Genomic DNA, 22624 nt, shown 5'->3' on the forward strand with positions numbered 1-22624 from the left:
TTGTCGGTATAGCGTTGAGGATGGCGGTCGTCGCCTTTTGGATGGCATCAACGTCAGCATAGCGGGTTCCTTTCATGGCCAAATGTAGTCGCACGGTGCCATATCAGGTGAATACGGGGAGTGGTTGATTGTTAAAATTTGATTTTTGGTCAAATAATCGGCCACATACGTCGATCGATGAGACGGCGCATCATCGTGCAACAAAAGCCAACTTCCATCTTCGCGATATTCGGGCCGAATGCGACGAATACGTGCTACCAAACGCTTCAAAACTTCAAGGTAGAATACCGCATTAACGTTTTGGCTGGGTGGAACAAATTCTTTGTGGACAATACCCTTGGAATTTTATGTCCTAACGACCACTGTGAAAACGTTGAAACTACTCGTGAATACGGCTACGGGATAGACAATTATCGCCATAAGCTTGTTTCATCATTTGATGAGTTTTGGTAAAAGTTTTACCAAGTTTAAAACAAAACTTAATGTTGGCTCTTTGTTCGATGCTCATTTTCCGACCGCCACTACAAATGTAATGTCACATGTAGCGCTATATCTCAGCTGTTATATAAGTCAGCTGTTATATAAATAAATTTTATACGACAGCACTGAAGAATACACAATTGAGGGTTAACAATTTCAGACAGATGGCGCCACTAGAAGCCGCGTTGTTTAAAAAGTCCTGGAACTTTTAAATTGTACCTTGTATATAAGTAGACACTGCATATAAATCATTATAAACAAGTAAGGAAGGGCTAAGTTCGGATGTAACCGAACATTTTATACTCTCGCAAAGTCAACTGGTATACTCGTTTGAGGTGCTAAAAATATTTGCTCCCGGTGAATTTGGTTATTATAGCTTTAGCGGTTTAGGAGATATTCGCATTAAACATATTAGGGGCGGGACCACGCCCATTTTTTAAAACAAATTTTAACTGCAGATGCCCCTTCTTAATGTGATCCTTTGTACAAAACAAGAGTCTTGTATCTTATTGCGGAGCTTAGTTATGGCAAGTTATTTGTTTTTGATTAATGTCGTTTTGTGGGCGTGGCAGTGTGCCGATTATGATCATCTGTAATACCAGACGTCTTACGGTACCAAGAAACATGTGTACTAAGTTTCATGAAGATATCTCAATTTTTACTCAAATTACAGCTTGCACGGGCGGACGGACAGACATTCACCCGGGTTTCAACTCGTCTCTTCATCCTGATCATTTATATATATATAACCCTATATCTAACTCGATTAGTTTTAGGTGATACAAACAACCGTTAGGTGAACAACACTATTATACTCTGTAGCAACAAGTTAAGAGAGGCAACAGAATTTATGGTAATTTTATTCAAGTTTAAATAGTCCTTATATTCTTTGTATGGCGCTTCTAACTCGTATGTTATGTCGGTCCATATAGGTATATTCCAAAAAATTTGGTTGATTACGTCGTAATTGATTCAATTTAAAAACAAGGAGCGAAGGTCGATATGTAGTGTTTTAAATAACACGTTAGGGATAAGTACAAGTATATTATATATTCATAAACTGAAATAAACATAACTGGAATTAGTTTTTATCTTCGATCGAAAATCTATAGATGTAAACGTACAAGCATAGATAAAACAAAGCTATGCAAGCCGAGCTCAACATACACCTGCCAATTTCAGAGTGTGATAAGCCAAAGCTGGATAAAACCTAAAACAGTGAAAATCGATCTATCACAGTAATTTGTATAAACCAATTAGGCTTTTGTCGGATTACTAGCTGTGTTGGGTAGATAAACGTGGTGATGAAGGCGGTGGTGTAATAATTCCGAAACTTTCACACTTACTTACCGCAAACACCGCCAAGATTCAAGTAAATGTAGTACACTAAAGAAAGTGCCACAATCAACGAAGCGCATAGATAAGCGCACAAAGGCGATTGTATGGAAGGAGTCGGTGAATTATATACTTGTAAGGTACACAGCTAGGAAGGCTGCCGCACTGGCACTATCTCGACTTATATCGAGCATTAAAGGCAATTCATCTTAAAACACTAATTGAGGACTATCATAACACAGCTAAGTGGCTCGCAGTCGAACAAGCACGCGGCTGAACATGCTGCGCCAAAGCGGAGCACACTGCCAACGGCGGAAAGCACTAATGGCTCATTGAAGGAGCAAGTTTTAACAGCGATATAAGTAAAAAAACAAAAAAATAATAATACAAACGGGCATATGGCGACAATAACAATAGTGAAATCAAGAATAATAATAAAAACTACAATACTTTTCTTGTCATTATCGCCATAGACGCGTTGAAAATCTGCTAAAACCTTTAAGTGAAAGACAAGACTATGCTGTTATTAAGATTAGGTTAAGATTAATTTTCGATCGCCTCTGAAATTCGATGGCTGACATCTATGATTAGGACAAGGAAAAACACACCATGCAAAGCTGCTTGTCGCAAAGAATATGAAGTGCGTTTGGCCAAAGGGAGCTGGCTGGCGGGTTGTGTGTAAATAGGGAATAAAGTAAATCAAAGAAGGGCAAGACAGCAGGCGAGTGTGGTAGGGAAGGAATATAGATGACTGTTGAATGCTTGTCGCAGGTTTCAGATTGCGTTAAACTCCAGTCCAGAGTACTTACCACTAAGTACATAATACGACGCAGTGTCTAACGAGACAACGACCACAAACAATCAACGCCGGCGTAACGAGAGAAAAAGGGAATGTAGCCGATATATGCGGGCACAACTAAGTCTGTCCACGGAAATTTAAGGCATGCAAAGCGGCTGCGTCAAAAGCTGAGACTAAATGAAAATAGAGCTGCAAACCAGCAGAGGGCAGCATTATCGATGTGAGTTCATAGGGTGTCCAATGTTGGCTACCATCCGTATACTCTTGCGCGCATTGCTCACGTTTCGTTGCAGTGCTGAGCTAGCGTCATCATAGCCTATGCTACGGAGTAGCATGACCGTAATAGCCGCCGTTAGCTCTAGCATTTACGGCAACCCAACTTAATATCAACGCTAAGCTCGATTATGTCGCTTTCTACGTCTATACTACGATTCCTTGAAAAATTGACCAGTCCGCCACAGTGCCACAGACAGCAGCACTCAGGCGGATACCTGCCGACATAAATATGTTACATGAGCAGCATACTACAAGTATAGACGAGAAAATATTACTTAGCCCGTATTTCACGCCAAATATAATATTTGCTGGAAGCAATGAAAACTATAAAGCAAACAATTTGTTAGTGCCCGTGGCGTTGCGTCTGTAAAGGTTATGATGTCTATACCAATATAGCCTACTGATAGACTCATGTGCGCTAAGCTGGGAAGGCATTGTGCGTAGTGTCGTTTGCTGACTTAAAAATATAGACTTTCTTAGCGTGCCAATCTCGATTGCAGGCGGTCTTTATGCCATTTTCCTGAACCTATTGTTTGTGTGAATTGCACTTCTTTGAAGCCTCATTTGCCTATCACCAATAATACTAGCTTGTTTCGTAAGCAACGCTAAGGAGAAGTTATTATAGTGAAATATCCTTGATGTCAGTTATATCAGTATGAGTACATCGATATTTTTGGTTGATCCAAAACATACACAATATTCTTAACTTTAGTATTTACAGATGCCTTCTCAATATTTTTCAGTGATATTATAGGATGGGGAAGTCAGCCGTCTGATTTATCTCATTTACATATATGGTTTAATATGGGCTGTGTTAGATTCAGCTATATCCCAAGAATCCTAAAATTAATACCTATTATGCAATACTAAGCTACCTAAATAAAGGTATCTTAATTTAAATGTACCAGATGGAAATCTGGCAGATGACATGAATAAAGAGAGAGTTAGTAGCATTTTCTCTTAGTAAACAATTTCAGTGTTCTGCTCAAAAATTATTTGCTTTCTCTATTGCTGAAACTATGCTTTTTTGTGTTTTTTTCACAATTCTGTGTATTCTCATAAATCGCAAACCAGTCATAAAATAATGCTTCAACACGGCCTTATTTCAATTTCGGAATTGTTTCAAAACCTGATGAAATTTCAAAATAACAAGTAAGGAAGGGCTAAGTTCGGACGTAACTGAAGTATAAAATACTCTTGCAACTTGCAAGAATCAAAGCTAGCTAAATACCTTCAGGTGTTGGGAAAACTTTATATTAAATGTTGCGAAAGAAATCGACGAATCATGAATGGATTACAATCAACATACAATCTCACATACAATCGACAATATATAAGGGGTAAAGTCAACTAGAGGTTTGAACATTTTGATATTAGTTATATGGAGGCTACGGCAAGTAGTAGGGCCCATTTTCATACTGTAACATAGAAATCGGTACAATATTACTTGCCGAATTTTGTTGAAATCGGTCAATCAGGTTTAGAATTATGGGTTTTCAAATGTGGGCGGTGCCACGTTCGACATCCAATTTTGGCAGCGGCGCCTATACAGCCTTCTTCTAGAATCTCAGGTGTAAAATTGTATGACTCTGACGCATTTATTTATAGAGTTATTGCACTTTTAGTATTTTTTAACAAATCCGTTATATGGGGAGTGGGCAGGGTTGTCATCCGATTTCACCTATTTTCACACTGTCAGGTGCTAAAAGGATTTGTTGTGAGAGAGTGTGGGTATTATATACTTTAGTGGTTTAGGAGATATGCACATTAACCCTATAAGAGGGCGGAGTCACGACCACTTTTTTAAAATTAAAACCAAACAACAGCCTTATATCTGAGGGCTGGCAATGGTCCAGTTACGCCCATCTGCAATACCAACTTTCTTATGATGCCAAGAAACATGTGAATTAAGTTTCATCAATATATTTTAATTTTTGCTCAGGTTATAGACATAGACGTCTCTTCATCCTGATCATTTATATATGTATATATAATCCTATATCAATTTCGATTAGGTTTAGGTGTTACCATCAACCGTTAGTTGTACAAAACTGTTATGTTCCCCAACAAGATGTTGCAAGAGTATAAAAATGCTTTTATGGCCATTAATATAGTAAAAGGAAATACATATATATATAAACGTTTTGATATAATGTTTCCACATTATTCTCATTTTGCTTAAAGTTGTCGTTTCTATTATTTATTATTGTGCGGGACCCTTACAAAAGCTGTACAGCTATTAAAGGTGAATAAGCGTACTGCAATGCGTATACAAACAAATATTATGCGCGCAAAAGTGCATATGACTGCACCCAGTAAGGAACAACAATAACAATTACACACATATTGTGCGTACTTAGTTCTACAACAATTTCCATATGCTCCGCCCGAGATACACCTACAGACCGCAAAAAAGCGTGGAGTTTGCATGAGTTGTTGTTTTTTGCATAAATAAGTTGAATGTAGAATTACCAAGGATGTGGCATGCCACAAAGTATGAAGCGCGCAGTGAATAGCTAATGTGTCAATCTCTGTTGAATGGAAAATGTGAAATAAAACTTGATAAATATCTGTGGGGAATACGAAAAAGTACGAAAAATTAAGACCAAGACACATGCATAGTGCAGCCATTGCTAATTTTATTGCAGCGCGGAAGCAACACACCCAGTAATTTGTACTTTTTCCATATTATTTGCGTTTGTTCGATTGCAAATGACTTGATTACTGCAAAGTCGCATAATCGTTGGCAATTATTCCCCTTTTGGTTTTTGGTTTTGGCTTTTGTCTTTTCTAAGCTCAGATTCATGCAAACAAGCCTCATTAGCGTGACTCATCCGCTGTTTGTTTTGATACTCGTTCACTTCGGTGAATGAGTCACTTAGTATCGCGAGAGCAATGTGACAACTGCCTCCGGTTGTGCACTCCTGTACACACAAAGCAAAAACGTGAAGCAAACTCTTATTAAGCGCTGTAATTCGTTCAGTAGCACATTGGGTCAGTGGCATTTTTTCATTCATTTTCGGTTCCAACATATTCGTGCCCTTTTGACTTGTTTTTACTAATGTTGTTGTTGTTTTTGAATTATTCTCAAATTATGTAAATTGTTCAACAACCTTTTTTGTTCTCCGTATTTATAAGCAATCCTATGGCATATCACGTTCGGTTCGTGTTCAAATTTCAAAGTAACTCGGTGAATACTTTACGAAATAATAAATTGTTTCTGTAGTAGAGTGCACAATTATTTTAAAGGTATTTGAAAGTTTCATACTTGCAATAGAATGCTGTCAATTAGCAGAAGCAGTAAGCTAAGTCATAACTGAATAATTTCTAGTCGAAGGTCTCAATAACAATGTATTCCCATAAGGGTTACGCTTAGCTGACCATTCGTCCCGGTTTGCGTCCCGTGCTTAGAAATTAAAAAAAAAAATAATGAATTGAATAAAATTGTGTTGCTCTCTCACCTATTATATATCGCGATTTTCATTGATTTATAATATGGAAAAAATCAATGACTAACCCGGATTTTGCGGGAACAAATAAGGTCACCTAAGTTTAGGCTAATCTTATGTAGGTATTACCTTAATGTAGCGGTCCTTAGTCTTTATAAGTTATATCCGTAAGCTAAGTAAGTGTATATTTCGAAAACGAGTTTTTGTTAACGCTTGCGGAGTAGCCCACAAAGTTAAAAAGTTCCCCTTTGAATAATATACTCAAACTAAAACTTTTCTGCGTTCTTTAAACAACTACCAACAACTATACAATAGTCGCCTTAAATAATTGGGGTATAAGTTTGCCTCCGTCAACGTTTCAGGATTATTAAATTATTTTGCTCAAATCGTTACCCCTTCCCCATTAACATTTCTGTACCACACTAATACTCACCATTCCCAGCGGCAAAGGCAGCAATGCGTTGTTTTACGGATGTGCGCGGTCTCGCCGCCGACGACGTTTCCTGCGGACTGCCAGGAACTACTTCTCCTCCCGTTCGAGCATTGCCCACACTATTGTAAGCTCGTGCCGACACTGTCGCGGTGACAATAGACTTTGTTATAGTTGTTGGTGTGGTGACTGGCGATGGAGTTTTCGACGATTCCGTCGAAGGCGTTCGCTTCACCAGCGTTGTTTTGATCACAGTTGTTAGAGAGGGCGTTGATGGGCGCGACAATGGCGTTGGTGATGCGGCAGTGTTCCGAAAGTGCACCGCTGCAACGTCTGCTAGACTTGTTGTTGGCATGTCGGTTGTTGCAGTGTTGCCAGTCATGTTCGTCGCTGTTCTCGCACCGCTGGGCACAATTTCCGATGTGGTCGTTGTGGAAGCGTTGTCTGTCGTGATGCCGTTTTTCGTTGTAGCTGTCGATGCGTTTGTGACTGGGGTTGTTGCTTTTGATCTCAACCCACACTCGACGCGCGAATGCTTGCGACTCGCCGCATTCGTTGTGGTTATTGTCATTTTATTCTGTAAATCAATTTTGCTGTCGCTTTCGCTGTTGTTGGCTTTATCGTTGCTATAGTTGATACTATTGTTTTGGCTTTGTTTTTGCTGTGAAGTCGATCGGTTCGAATCGGGCGCGGTCGTCGTTGTAGATGAGTCAAGTTGGCAATTAACGCGCGCTTGTTGCTCACTAAAGTCACCGTTGTCGCTTGTAATGTCAACACTTGCACAGTGTTGTTTTTGTTGTCCCTTACAATTACTATTGCTATGCTTAAGTTCACTATCGCTAAGTCTTTGGCTTATTTTTTGATCGCTCTTATGGTCGTCGGCAAGCCAGTCGCTAGCCAGCTGTTGCTGTTCGTATTGTTGTTGTTGTTGTTCACAAACAACACTTTCATCACTTTTACATGCGCCCGCACAATTGTCGCCAACAATTTTTCCTGTTGTTGCAACTTCTGTTGCTGTGCTGGTGCCGCCTGCCACTTTCGGATGATACTCGTTCCCAATCAGAGCGTTGTTACTGTTATGACCATCGCTCTTGTCATTTTCACAATCGCAGATGTTGTTATTGTAACTGTTGCTCTTATCGTTAGCGCTTGTTTTGCTGTTGCTATTATTATGAGAGCTTTTGTCATGTCGCCTTTCTTGCAAATGTTCCGCTTTGTGGCATTGCGTTGCTAACTCTACACTTTTGGGTTGTTGCTGCTTTTGCTGTATTGTTGGCAATTGTGGCGCTGTATTCATTATGCGCGATCTACAATTTCCGGCATTGTTGACAACATCACAGATATCATCGTAATCGTCCGCAAATTTATTACCGACGATTGTGGCAGCACACTCCTCTCTGCTTTGTTTTTGCAATAGCAGCCACTTGTCAGTTTCACGCTGATGTCCGTCTAATCCTTTAAGGCTGACTAATGCTACGCTGTCTGCGAAGTTGTCGGTGCTATCGATTCGCGCTTCACTACGTCGCACACTACTGTAGTTTCGGTCGTTGTTACCTTTGATGCTGATGTGGTTGTTGCTATCGTCTTGCCTATCGACATCATCAATGTACGTAAAATCATTATCCAAAAAAATATTCCGAGCATCTAAGGTGGATTTCGCCTTTGGCTGTTTCAAGTTATAGCGGCGCCGATTCGGGCAACAGCAGAATTTCGTTGCCTTCGGCGAGGTGGGTGAGGCGAGGGGTGGGAATGTATTGGTGGCAGTTGCGGCAGCAGCATCAGTCCATTTTTCAAGTAAGGCCAACTCACGAGCCCTGGACATGGCAAGAAATGGCCATTGAAGATGCAAGAACGAAAGGTTTGTCGGTCTAACTGTAAAGAAAGCAGTACAGAAGCGTTAAATTGGTGAAAACTATTTTCATAAAAATTTAAAAATTTAAACCTGCATTTATATAATACCAGCATATGAAACTTAAGTCAACCAGTCAGATCAATTTTAGCACAAATCAAAGCTAAAAGATGACTAGGCCTATACTCACATCTAGATCTAGATAATAATTTTAGTTCTTTCCGATTTATCGTAATTTCCCACACATTTTTGATTGCTTGTTGACTTTCAAATTCTCGAAGGTGCTACAATTAAAAACAAAACTCAGACACATCACAGATCACGGCGGCCACTTGCTTCATTCTTCGGCGGAAATGGAAAATCATGGTGAACTTTTGTAGGAGGTAAGCAACAATCACAACTGCAACAAAAAATGGAAAGACAGCAAAACTCGTTAGTCGATTTACTGTCGATTACCGCTCGCACATGTCCTGGCGTCGCACTACCGCTTGCCACATGGTTCAACTATGAATTTAATGCCTTGAGGGCAGTATGGCAACAGGTAGCAGATAGCCATGCGGTAGTAGCAACATTAGCATGCCAACAGTGGCAAGCAGCAGCCGCAACAACTCGGCAAGTGCTTCGCAGGCCAAGTGAACAAGCAACAGCATCACCAACGAAAGCGACATCAGGCGGCCGCCGCATTTAGGTGATTAATTCGTTTTGGCCAGCAGGAAAATTAATTTGCAACGACGGAAGATTTTGCTTTTTCTGCTTACCCCGTTGCTGCTGCACGGACATGCACGCGCATAAGCATTAGACGGAGCTCTTGAGTTGGCGGTCAACGTGGCAAGAGACGCGTTGGTGAAAAAAAAATTGCCACAAAATATTCAAAGCAATGCAATTTCATTGCAAGTGGCAGCTGGTGGTGCTGCTACTTCTTTCTTTGTTGCCTGTTGCAAGTCTAATAGCACTGTTGTTGCAATACTTTAGTTGCCACTACCTGCCCATTTGAGTTTGGGTTGGTATCTGCGGTATTAATTGAGGTTTAAAATTATTTGGTTTTATTAAAAATCGCACTTTATTGCCAAAGGCGTTTTCGCAAATTGGTGTCTTTAATCTGCCGTAGCGTATGAGCGCAGCATATGCAAAAATTAACTTGTTTTCACGTTTTCTAGAAATAACTCCCGTTGATTGTATGATAGGGCTTTTTTAGGAGTGTTTAAGGGAAGAAAAGACGGGAAGGGTATGTTTGAGGAAACCAACTCACAATTTCAAGTATGCCTATTTAAGCTATTCTAAAATGTATTCGTAAGACTTTTGTATGTTCTCAGTCTGAAGCGTCTACAGAATCTTTGAGTTCCACCGAAAACCTACCGTTTCAAACGACCGTATATGACGCATAACTTTTTATACTTTCGCAACATGTTGCTACAGAGTATAATAGTTTTGTTCACCTAACGGTTGTTTGTATCACCTAAAAGTAATCAAGTTAGATATAGGGTTATATATATAAATGATCAGGATGAAGAAACGAGTTGAAACACGGGTGAGTGTATGTCCGTCCGTCTGTGAAGTATGTAACTTGAGTAAAAATTGAGACATCTTTATGAAACTTGGTAAACATGTTTCTTGGTACCGTACGACGGTTGGTATTGCAGGTGGACGTAATCGGACCACTGCCACGCCCACAAAACGCCATTAATATAAAACAAATAAATTGCCATAACTAAGCTGCACAATAAGATACAAGACTGTTATTTAGTATACACGATCAAGGAGGGGAATCTGCAGTTTAGCACATTTTTAAAAAGTGGGCGTGGTCCCGTCCCCTAATAAGTTTAATGAGCATACCTAAACCGCTAAATCTATAATAACAAAATTCAATGAGAACAAATGTTTTTAGCACCTCTATCGACAGTGTGAAAATGGGTGAAATCGGGGGACAACTAAACTCAAGCACTAAACACGGCAGAGACATTAAATTTTATCTATATGAGATGGTGTGATATGATTTTATAGAAACCGTCCACCTTTTGGTGGAAACCTATATCTTGGGATCTACTTACCGATTTTAACCAAATTCAGTACATAACATTTTTCTCACATTTCTATGTTATAGTGTGAAAATGGGCGAAATCGGATCACAACCACACCTATTTCCCATATAACACCATTTAAATGATTGTGATTCTTTCACTTTCCACTATGCAAATCAAGCAACAAAGCAGTCAAGAGTATCCTGCGTTGCAATATTTGTTATGGTATATTAAGAATAAAATATTAGAATTATTATAAGTAAATTGAAAACCAAAGAAAAAAAAAACAGAAAGCAATTAAAACAGTAAAATGCTTAAAAAGTTTTTTCATTTCAGAGGGGAAAACTATAAGAGCTTTAGGAAAAAAATAAGTTTGTGTTTGTTATTCGCGCAAAGATTTTCCAAGTATGGGAACATGTTATAATTGTAACCCAATAAGAGACTCCGCAAAATATATACATAAGACCCACTCTGTTTCTTGATTGAGTGTCGTAATTGTATATAATATAGATTTACACTGTAACTAATATGTTAAAAAGTGGCGTCTGATAAGTACGTCTAGACGCTATAAATTGGCAGAGTGCGAGCACTGAACGTGACCAGAAAATATATTCAGTTAATGATAATAAAGGCGCTAAACTAAGGTATTCATGTTTATGTTTTACGTCTTTACAAAATTGTTGCTATTGTACTGAAATTGTCACACATTAAATTTGATTTTGTTAAAAAACGTTTGAGTCGATTTGCTCTTTTGAATATGATTTGTAAATTTAAGGACTTACTTATTACAAAATAGTATGAACTGCCACTTACTTAGGTGGTTACATAGTTACAGATATTCATATACATAATTATGAAAAAATGTTAAAGAAAAGACAAACAAGGACTAAAGAACAAAACTTCATGAAAACAATCGAAAGCGGTTATGTGAGTCACTTTCCAAATAAAATATTTATAGATATATTAAACCTACATTGCAGTGTCAGTGAATGAGCTGTGTTTTTTTTAATATACTGATGTAATCATGTTGATCATATCCAGTACTGAGTGACAAATGGCTGATTGCTTTAAAAATAGCGTAAAAAAATGGCTAATAGCTGTTATAATTCTAAATGGGCTGCATTTATTGTTTAAACACGTTTTCTTCTAATATGTTTAAAATTTTATGTTGAAAGTTGTTTTTAAAGTTCATGCAATTATACTATGAGTATATGAATTTTCAGAATAGTTTCAGTTGTTTTTGTACTAAAATTTAAAATGCCAAGAAATGTTTTAATTCTGAAAGGTTATCTAATTGCTTGCTGAGTCGGTCACAAAAATTTCCAATGTAGTAATTATTGTAGAAGCCGCATGCCACATTAATTGCTACCGATGTAAATAAATGACTGTCACAAGGCAATTAAATAACATATTAGCGATTCTAAGCGAATCTAATGAATTTTAAAGATTGATTCACTATTGGTAGAACCTTCAGTGTTGTACTCAGTTGAAAACAACTAATTGAGTTTAACAACCTTCACGACATATATAGAAGAACAGCTTCTTGTTACTCGCTATGCATCAGTGAGACCACAAGACCACCGTTGGTTCCTCAAGAAAATTTTAGGGAAGTCCAGATTCAATTCAACGTCATTAAATGCACAGATTAACTATTCAAAAATCATTTTTAAATTTATTATATGGAACTTCTTAAAAATGTATGAAAAGAAAAAAAATTAGAGGATTATAGCTAAGATAGTTGTGTAAATGATTTTTATATTAAAAAAATATTCAACATTAAGGAAAAAATGGCATTACGAGCTATAGCGATAGAGTTTTTGTGTTCAAAATCAATGGTAGACAATAAGTCATTATGGGAGATTAAGAAAAACGAGAAAAACCACTTCAGAAGACGATCGTGTAACTTGGAAAGCGAATCCCTTTTTAACTTTCAGTCAAATTCTTGGCAAAATATCTACTCAAGCGGCTAACTAAATTAACAAATACATCCACAATATGTCACTGTTTGATGTGGATTTTGGGCTGGAGGCATAATTGGACCATACTTTTTTGAAAATTAGGCTGTTTAAGCAGTGAATATTACCGAAATTAGATGATATTGATGTGGCAACAAGATAGTGATACACTTAAATTAATGCATGGGACATTTCCAGGTCGTGTACTGTCTCGTTTTGGTGATTAGAATGGGATCTAGATCGTCTGATTTAACACTATTTCTCTTTATGGGGTTATTTAAAATCACAGGTATATTGCAACAAGCCCACCACGTATGCTTTAAAGGGGGAGATTCAACGTTGTATCAATTAAATTCAGTCACGTTTATGCAGAATAGTCATGGAAAAATTCGACAAAGTGTATGTGTATGGAAAGCCGTGAAATTCATTTGCCCGATGTGTTATTCCATAAATAACCCTATCCAAAGAACTTAATGATTCAAAAACAAAATTACAATCGAAAGACTAAAAACTATGTTTTCTAAGAAACCAATGTCTCAAAATAAAAGGTACGGACACGACACACTGTATATTGGTATTATAATATATTATATTAAATTTGAGATCCAACTGTGTTTATTAACGATAACGAAAAAAATTTTGCTTATATTGAAAATGAAATAAATACATCTGAACAATTTACGGATATCTAAACAAGCTGATATGTGTGGGATGTTTATAAATATTACTAAGGTTGAATTTAGCAATTTTAAAGGCTAAAAGGGCGGGGGTTCCTTACAATACAAAAATATGTAATATTCTAAAAAAACAATTTAAATGGAAAATAGGATAGGATAGCCACAATAGCGTTATTTTGTAATTCCATTATTTTGTATTGTTGTTTGGTTTCAATTGCTTTACTGTGCCATATCGTTTTGTGTTTATACACGCGGCATAGGTGTTGTGTGGCGCATGCGTCGCCTCTTGTTGTTAGAATTGATGGTGGGAGTTCTTTTTGACATATTCGTACAATTTACCTTCAATTAATTTTATCATTTGCGCGGCAAAACTGTCTAGGAAGGAGCCAAAAATATGATGCTCGCAGAAGGCAGGCAGAAGGAGCTGTTCATAATGCATAGTCACATACATTAGTGGGAACATATCTACGAAGGTGTAGTTTTTTCTTGTCACACAGAAATTAGAAATCAAATGCAATTGTAGTAGTGTGGCCAAAAAAGCTCAATTCCTTCACTGGTCATAAATGATACTTAGCAGCGAAAATCAGCTGTTCCGCGCAGCACGCTTTCATAAGCAGACAATCGGAAATAATTGGCAATGAAAATAGGGAAACGAGAAAAGGGTTTTCGTGTCAAGTTAAAAAAGCTCACGCTGAGCAGTACACGATAGATGCAATAGGAAACATAAAGCATGACTTCTGCCACATCTGACAAATAGCATATAGAATAGATCCGGTTAGTGAGGCTGATAAGACGCAGGCGGATGCGAAGCTGACGTGTTGACGCACACGAGGCATGCAACAGATGGACTGCTATTTGAATAGTTGTAAATTTGGATGGATGTGCATTTTGTTGCAATACTATGCGGACAGATGATTGGTTGGATGGTCGGTTAATCGGATGGACATTTGGATGGATGGGTGGGTAAACAAATAACTAGTTGCATGAACAGTTGATGGACTGACGTACTAACTGACACTGATGATTTACTAAAAATACAAGGGAGAAATCATACAAACTGGCAGCCATTTAAGGATACAGAGAGACCTGAAAGCTAGCAATGCTTAAAGAGGCAGAAGCGTCACGGCACGCAGTTGAAGACCATTTTACAAGCGCTGCGTCTTCTTGTTCAGCGCTGAATGGACACTTGAATTGATGGTGGCAAAGTGCATATAAGGCCACCTTTTCAACTCTCATGGCACTAACCGGGACATAGACACAAAGAGGTTTTATTGTTGCTACTCGATTGGGGCAGTAACATGAAACAATAATGACTAGCACGATTGCGCAAACATTTTCACAATTCTATTATAAAGATTTTAGATAAATTTTGCATGGATAGCGAAAAAATGCTGCATCATTTTTAGGGTGCCGTTTATTCACACATCATTATAATGAAATGTTAATAGCATTTACATATGGACAGTGAACAAAAAAAAAAAAAAATAACACACGTGTACAGGGAGATGTTTGGACTTTTAAGTGTCTTATCTCCTTAACTATTTAAACTTTTGCGTTATATGCAAAAGTCAGAGAGAGTCCGTTTTATTAATTGTCAGAAAATTGCTTAAAATTATTTTAAAAAATTTATTTTTTTCCAAACAATTAAAAAACTAAAAATAATCCTTTTTTCGAAGGCCAAAAACAAACTTCAACAGTTTGCATTAATTTTCATTATTTTTGGTTTTTAAGTAGAGCTCTTTAAGTAGGATTAACACTCTATATGCATACCATTTGGCCTTTAACACAGCTTGCGGTTTTCTGTGCATAGAATATACCAAATTTTGTGTAAGTTCAAAAGGTTTTTTGCCTTTTTTTATTAAAAAATGTTCGAATTTCATCAATCTCATTGTGAGTACAACTTATCATCATAGTTATTATCAGTTTGTTTTTTCATTTTGGCACTAACCAATGAGCTTCGCGCATTTCAAGGCCAAGGACGTTTTGTAGCTTTCAACAAAAGCAGTTAATATAAGGTGTGCAAAAGCGTTTCGCTCAAGTGATAACTTAAGTAGATTAAAGTGTTATCTTTTGGTGCTTAGAAATAACAAAACAAATGCTTTTTAGGTAAATAAAAGAGCGCTTCAGTATATTTGCCGCAATCGTGTTTTCAAGTCTCAAGTGTTAGACACCTGTAGGCAATATTCAAAACACTCTCTACCAATTTCAGCGTCAATGAGCAAAAGTGATACAGTGTACAACATTTATGCTGTAAACTTTTTTTTTTTGCCAAAAATAACAATGACTTTCTTCTAAGTGTACTAATAATGTGTTCAAATATTTTTAAACCTTGATTAGAGTGTTTAAGTTTGCCGCAAAGTTTGTAACAACCAGAAAAAACGTCGGAAACACCATAAATTATATATATAAATAATCAGCTTGACGAGCTGAGTCGATTGAGCCATACCCGTCTATCCGTCTGTTTGTATATCGCGTATATAGTCCTTCAGTTTCAAAGATATCGATCTGAAATTGTGCATACTTTATATCTTCGAAGAAGCCGGTAATTCGCCAGAGCTGCCGATTTCAAACCACTATCGGATACAGCTGCCAAACTGACTGCACTATAGGATATAGTTGTCACACAAACTGAACGATCAAAATCATGTCCTTGTATGGACATCTTTTTTTAATGACAAGATATCCTCACGAAATTCGGCATAGATTATTATCCAAGGCAGTGCTACAATATCCGAACATGTTGTTTATGTTAGATCGGACATTTAAAGAATACAGCTGCCATACAAACTGCCCGATTAAAATCGAGATAAAGATTATTTTAAAAATATTTTTTCCTTATAAAGTAACTTTTATTCGACGTAAAAGTGGTTTGTATCAAATAACGTGACTAGAAATAACTAGCAAAGCATTTTCTGCTGGACGCAAACTATTGTTTGGATAGGTTTTCAAATTTAGTTATACTTGTACTATAGTTGCTATAGGAAATGCACATTTGAAGGGTATTATAGCTTCAGTACAGGCGAAGTTAACGTATTTTTCAGGTTTTGTTGCCAAAAAATGGTTTACATATTATAAATGCCTTAGAAAATCAATACATACAAACATTAGTTGAGGTAGTAATAGGTTGGCGTAGAAGTAAAGACATAAATAAATGACAGTGAAATGTATTTGCTTTGTTCAAAAATTGGGTTAGGCTTCCTTTTACATCGTTCATATAGAGAAACATCTCTTTGGTGTTGCCTATTATATTTACACACTATTTCTCATTCGCTCAATTGTGCCCTGGGGTTAATCTTCTGAAATATAACTATTTATTATATGTATTTGTGTATTAAAAAGATATGCTACTATTGAAAGTATTCATTTTAAGCTGAACATAACATCTACCACTGGGAGAATTTAAAAATTAAATGGAGTGACAAGGAACTCTGATAAATAACTTCACAACCCCTTTAAAACCTTTTATTACACCTTGAATTAGAGCTATTTTCTAATCACTCCGATCTGTCTAGTTCACATCTCATTTTTATATATCCACATGAGTACGTAAAGGCTTAAATACCTAGTATGTCAATATGTATAAGTATAGAACACGCACACATGTGTATTAGTATTTTCAATAATATGGTACAATGTAGCTACCGCATTTAGGGCCATTAAAAATGTAAGCTGTATGCAACTTGACACTCATTTGCGGCGGCACGATGCGGCGCTTGGCTCTGGACACTTAAGGTGGACGGAGAGACAATGAGCAATCGACGCCAACGTCAAATGTGCTTAGTGATAGTGTCAAGCAGCGAGTACTAATGGTAAAATATAGAGTCGACATATTCATTTCAGTGCGCTGTCCACATGCAACGTGAGTGCGAATTGAATAGAAATCAATAACTTTTATAAAAACTAAGTAAAACAAGAAAAAACATTAACTCCGGCTGCATCGATACTATAATACCCTTCACAAATAAAAAAGTTTTCTATACAAAAATTTTATTCCGATCGTTCACTTTGTATAGCAAGCATATGCTATAGTGATCTGATCTGAACAATCTCAACGGATATTACACCGTTGTTTTTGATAATAATGCAGGCCGAATTTCGTGCAGATATCTCGTCAAATTAAAAAGTTTTCTTGGCAGTTTTTGTGGAGAAAAGGAAGTGTGCAAAGTTTCAGATCGATATCTCAAAAACTGAGTTACTACTCGCGTATATACATACAGACAGACGGACATGGCTAAATCGACTCAGCTTGTCACACTGATCATTTGTGTCTTTATTTTATAGGGTATCCGACGTTTCTTTCTGGGTGTTGCAAACTACGTGGCAAACTTAGGGTATATCAGGGTTTTGAAACATGTATAAGTATGTATGTATGTAACTGAGCGCAGTCGTAGCATTTGTGTGAATACGATATATTTGGGAATATGATATATTTGTATACATCTACCTAGGGGCACTAGCATGAACTTTTTCTACTGTGTGTTTTTATTATAGCATGTGCCTGTCAAATTGAAAAAAGTGCGTTTACCAATTACTGTGATATTAGTTTTCTTAAGCTATCTGCATGTGTACACAAACATATACACAAGCACTGAAAAAACTGCGCGGACCGACTCGTTTATCTTTTGTAGGGGGCACATGCGATTGATTATTGGCAAACATGCGTAGATACCGCGTCGCGCCGCATTAAGCCACAGGTAAAGCGCAGCCACCAGAATAACAATAACAAACCATCGTGCCCCTATACGAATACACGCGAATATACACATGCATTGAAATGCACACAGTCTGGCGCCTCCGATAGGTGCTGTCGTGTGTACTGCGATCGCGCGATCACACTGGCGCTCAGCGCACTCCGCTCGATATGAGATGACAGCATGATAAATTGCCAATGGCGGAATTGGCACGAAATTTAAATATTGCCTCGTTCGCTGTAGCGCAGTAAGTTGTTCCATACTTTCGTTACTGCTGCCACTTTGGGTGACAGCTTTATTTACACATGCCAGAAAGTTCCTATGCGTCCAAGCAGGTTCTGAAATGAATTGGCTGCCAAAATGAAATGAATTACTTGACTTTAATGCTGAGCTGTTCAGACAGGATTAGGATTAATTAGACTAATTGCTAGCGGAAAAAAGGAAGTGAAAAGTTTGGCCCTTGTGAATCCTGCGACAACAATGTAGCTGCAAGTTAATGTTCTGCAAATTGAATGTCACTTAAGAAAGGAACTATTATTTTTTAAAGAAATTATGCTAAATAGTGTAGCAGTTTTTAAAGAGAGTTCGCCAGATTACTCTTTTAAGGGTACAATTGGTTATGAATTAGTCTGCCACATATGTCTTTAGGAAATAATTAGATATTTATTGGTTGTTAAGCTATAATTGGAGATAGATTAGTTCAATGCTTACGTTTCTCTTCTATGTTATCATATACAAAAATTATCCTTTGGAACGAACATCCTTACCCTTTTAGTTTCCTTATCATTTTGTAAAACTTTGATTCATATTTTTTCAGCTATAGGATTAGGATAGCACTAAACGGCAAACTTATCAAAAAAAATAAAACAAAAAATGAAGTTGACAATTTAATTGATTGGTAACCGATTATGATTCCAAATGCTTTAACATACAAATACAATCCTGAAACACATGAACGTCGTCCGGAAATTATGATAAAGTGGCTTAGCGGCTAGTAAAATACTCAAAGCAGAAACTTTTGGCCCCTGCAACGAAAAATAAAAAGAACTGGGCCTGAAGCAAGTGTATACGTTTGCGCGATTGCGATTTTGCAGTTAATAACTCAAGAAGTCAAGGGTGAAAGGATTGTGTTCGCAAATATGGTAAGTATTGCGATGGGTCCCTAGTGAAAGTGCTAATCCTATAAACATTAATCAACTTCGGGAAATAAAACAAATTTCTAAAATAAAAAGTGAGACACCTACATTTTCTTAATTCCAATTTTACATTATGCGCACAACTACCGCCATTGCACACCTGACTTACAAAGGGTTCGTTTATTGATTTTGAATACAAATATTTTTTTTGGAATTTTGTAGTTATTTGCTTTGCATTTATAATTTAATAAATTATATAAAAAGGTGTAATACGCTAAATTTATCAAATTATAGCGTAATAAAATATATACATATACATAAATGTATGTGTACAGTACGCATGTGGGTCACAATTAAAATTCATAACTGGATGCCGATAAATTTTATATGAAATGAAATGATGGTAACCAAAGATATGAAGCTAAGTTCGAATTGATTATATCGAATTGTTATTGTAGTAAGTCAATCAAATAAATTTTTAAAAACAAAAACACAAAGCTGTTGATTGCCCCAGGCACTCAAGAACCAAACTTCAAAAACACGTATATTTTGCACTTTTGTATTTTGTAATAATAAAAGAGTACACATTTATTCTATGTGTTAATCAAAAATTAGTTTTGAATGAACAAATTTTTATAATTTCAATTATATAAAAAAAAGCAGACGACCTTTCAAGTGCACATGTGCACTTTGGCAGCATTTCAGATAAGTTTGTACATTTGGGTGTGTGTTCAATCGAAATAATTTTGAGTACATGGTAGTATTTCCCATTTGGTGGCCTGCCAGTGAAAAATAATATTAGTTAAATGAAAATGTTTAAAAAACGACAGATTTCAGAACCAGAGTAAGTTTTATTTTTAAACATTTATTTAGATGTTTAAGAAGGTCATAATTTATTGCGACCTTTTGAATAGTGTTACATTGAATTCTACACAGTGAGATCGTATAGTCATATCTATTCGTCTTTTAAATGCTTATATATAGCAAGAAAAAACGTTAACTTCGGCTACACCTAAGCTATAATACCCTTCACAAATACAAAATATTTCTTATAAGAATTTCATGCTAAATTTCGTAGAGATATCTCGTCAAATAAAAAAAGTTTTTTATACTTGATGCCGATCGTTCAGTGGGTATGGCAGCTATATGCTATAGTGGTCCGAAATCGGCGGTTCCGACAAATAAGCAGTCGCTTGGAGAAAAAAAAGTGTGCAAAATTTCAGATCGATATTTCAAAAACTGATCAGGCGAACATAGCTAAATCGACTCAGCTCGTTATGCTAATCATTTATATATGTATATATTATATTTTGTATGGTGTCTGACGTTGCCTTCTGACAAATTTGAAATACCTTGTTCAACGTATAAAAAACCAAATGTATACTTGGACAGACAAGTTGTTGTTCATGAAAACAGCACCTTAACGAGCAGATGAAAAGGAACCTTGGACATCGCAATCAGTCTGAGTGCACTTTTCAACGGATTAAGAATTTACATTTAATAAATCGAAATGGAAAAAAATACAAAAAAAAAAAACAATATTAATTAATGCCAGCGATGATTTCCTTGATTCGAAGAGTTCTCTCTCTCTCAATGGCTTACGCACACATACTCATTTATGCAGCAACAGCACACACATTAATTGCAATTAAACATTGAAAAATCATTTGTAATTAATAAACGCTGGCGCATAGTCATTTATGGCGAAGGAGGGAATGCAGCGTGCGGCATGTGAGTGCAACAACCTGCGCCCAGGGCCAACAGCTTTATCATTAACAGTAAATGTCGGCATCGTACAGCATCTTGCGTGAGCGGTAACAGATGCAAGTTCCCCGATATCGAACTCCCTCAGCAGGTGACCGCTTTACAAACGCTACGCCGGGCATTCATCGCTTGGACCGACTAATGGCAATATGAGTAATCTCCAACTATTTTCATTTCTAATGAGTCGGGCAATTGAAAGCCGCAAGGTGTGCAACGATGCCTACCAGATGCGCTTTTCAAACACTCAAACCTACATACACGCATTTATTTGACAGCACGTGTTAATTGCTGCGGCAATTGAGTGGCGACGCGTCTCTGCCATAATCAGGTCATTGCATTTATGTGCTGGCGCACTGTTGTTGCGGTTTCACGCCATCAATGGGCTGCACCGTTAATAAGGTGCAAAAGTAAACAAATTTCCAAATTTTATATTTCCCTTTTTATCTGTTATTCTATTCATTCACATAAATACCAACAATATTTTGTTGTTATTGTGGTGCTCAACATAATTTGTTGCATTGCATTCTTTTCTATTTCGCTTTTGGTCTGTTTGTTCTATCTGTTCAAATGAAAGGCAATCGCAATTGTAATGGTTACTTTTCGATAAAGTAAATAATCAGCTACTATTCTTTAACGAGTTTCCGGTGACTGGAACTTTTCAACTAAAAAGTTTGTTTGCATAAGAATTATTATGTTTCTTTGTAAAATACGAATTGCTAGCTATTGGGCTTTTGTGTTTTTGGCTCACATTGCCACAGGAGCTTGTTCTGCTCAGTTCATTGGACTTGTTCGCTTAGACATTTGTTGGGGGAAATTTCACAACATTTCTCTGATAGCACGTACAACTTTTTAATGGAAAAAATAGTTGTCAACTCGAAGTTACCTCATCGATATGAGTATTTAGTGTTCGGAATTTTCTCGTGGTTGGAAGTAGGCTACGTTTACATACATATGTTTGGTACCAAATAAAGACAAATTTATCCCTCGGTTTTTTTTTTTTGTAGAACTTAAATATATATTACATCAAAGGCCCTATAAATTATATATAACAAGTAAGGAAGTGCTAAGTTCGGATGTAACCGAACATTTTATACTCTCGCAAAGCAAATGGTATACTCGTTTGAGATTTCCGTGTGGATTGACCGATATTTTCGGTAGAAGGTCAACTATAGGCACACATATTCAGTACTTAGGAGCTTGACCGATCACAGTTCTTGTAACTAATCTTTGTATTTGTGAAGGACATCGGTGCAACTGAAGTTGACGTTTTTTCTTGTTCATTTACGATTCGCGAAGTGTTCGAGAACAAAAACAAAGTATGGCGCTCATAGAATTAAAATCCAATCGTCTTGTACGTATGTAAGACTGGATCGACCACTAGGTGTCGCCGTAAATACATTTTCGTTACTTATGTTCGCTTTTCGAAGCACAAACATGTAACCTCTGCAATAAAACCGACGTGGTGAAATTCTAAAGCGCTTGTGCAGCAAGAGAAAGCATAGCGACAGGCTGAAGATAAACAAATACTAATTTAGTCGAGCTAGAAAACCGCAACATGTACGATGTCTACACCCTGGAGAAAGCGAGAGGGGCGCACTCAAAACATATATATAAGTCATATACACGCACTTTTTGTCTTCGGGATGGGTCTGCAAGGATGCTGCCGTTGAACGTTTTGTTTATATTGGCATGTCTGCAGCCAATATATCTTGCAAATTTGCTGATTTTAGTTGAAGCGGGCGCTGTATTTAGTGCTGCATGCTGC

The 22624-nt window shown here is 37.0% G+C and overlaps 1 protein-coding gene across 1 annotated transcript in view; it reads right to left on the minus strand.

Annotated features, from left to right (window-relative positions):
- The window catches only part of LOC118683889 (serine-rich adhesin for platelets), a 196739-nt gene that overhangs the window by 46754 nt on the left and 127361 nt on the right, over positions 1 to 22624 (minus strand). The window contains exon 4 of the mRNA XM_036378359.2: positions 6773 to 8641. Within this exon, the coding sequence (XP_036234252.2) occupies positions 6773 to 8591 (1819 nt within the window). The 5' untranslated portion in view covers positions 8592 to 8641. The remainder of the gene's footprint in view (positions 1 to 6772; positions 8642 to 22624) is intronic.

The sequence above is a fragment of the Bactrocera oleae genome, chromosome 2, assembly GCF_042242935.1.
Source record: "Bactrocera oleae isolate idBacOlea1 chromosome 2, idBacOlea1, whole genome shotgun sequence".
NCBI classification, from domain to species: domain Eukaryota; kingdom Metazoa; phylum Arthropoda; class Insecta; order Diptera; family Tephritidae; genus Bactrocera; species Bactrocera oleae.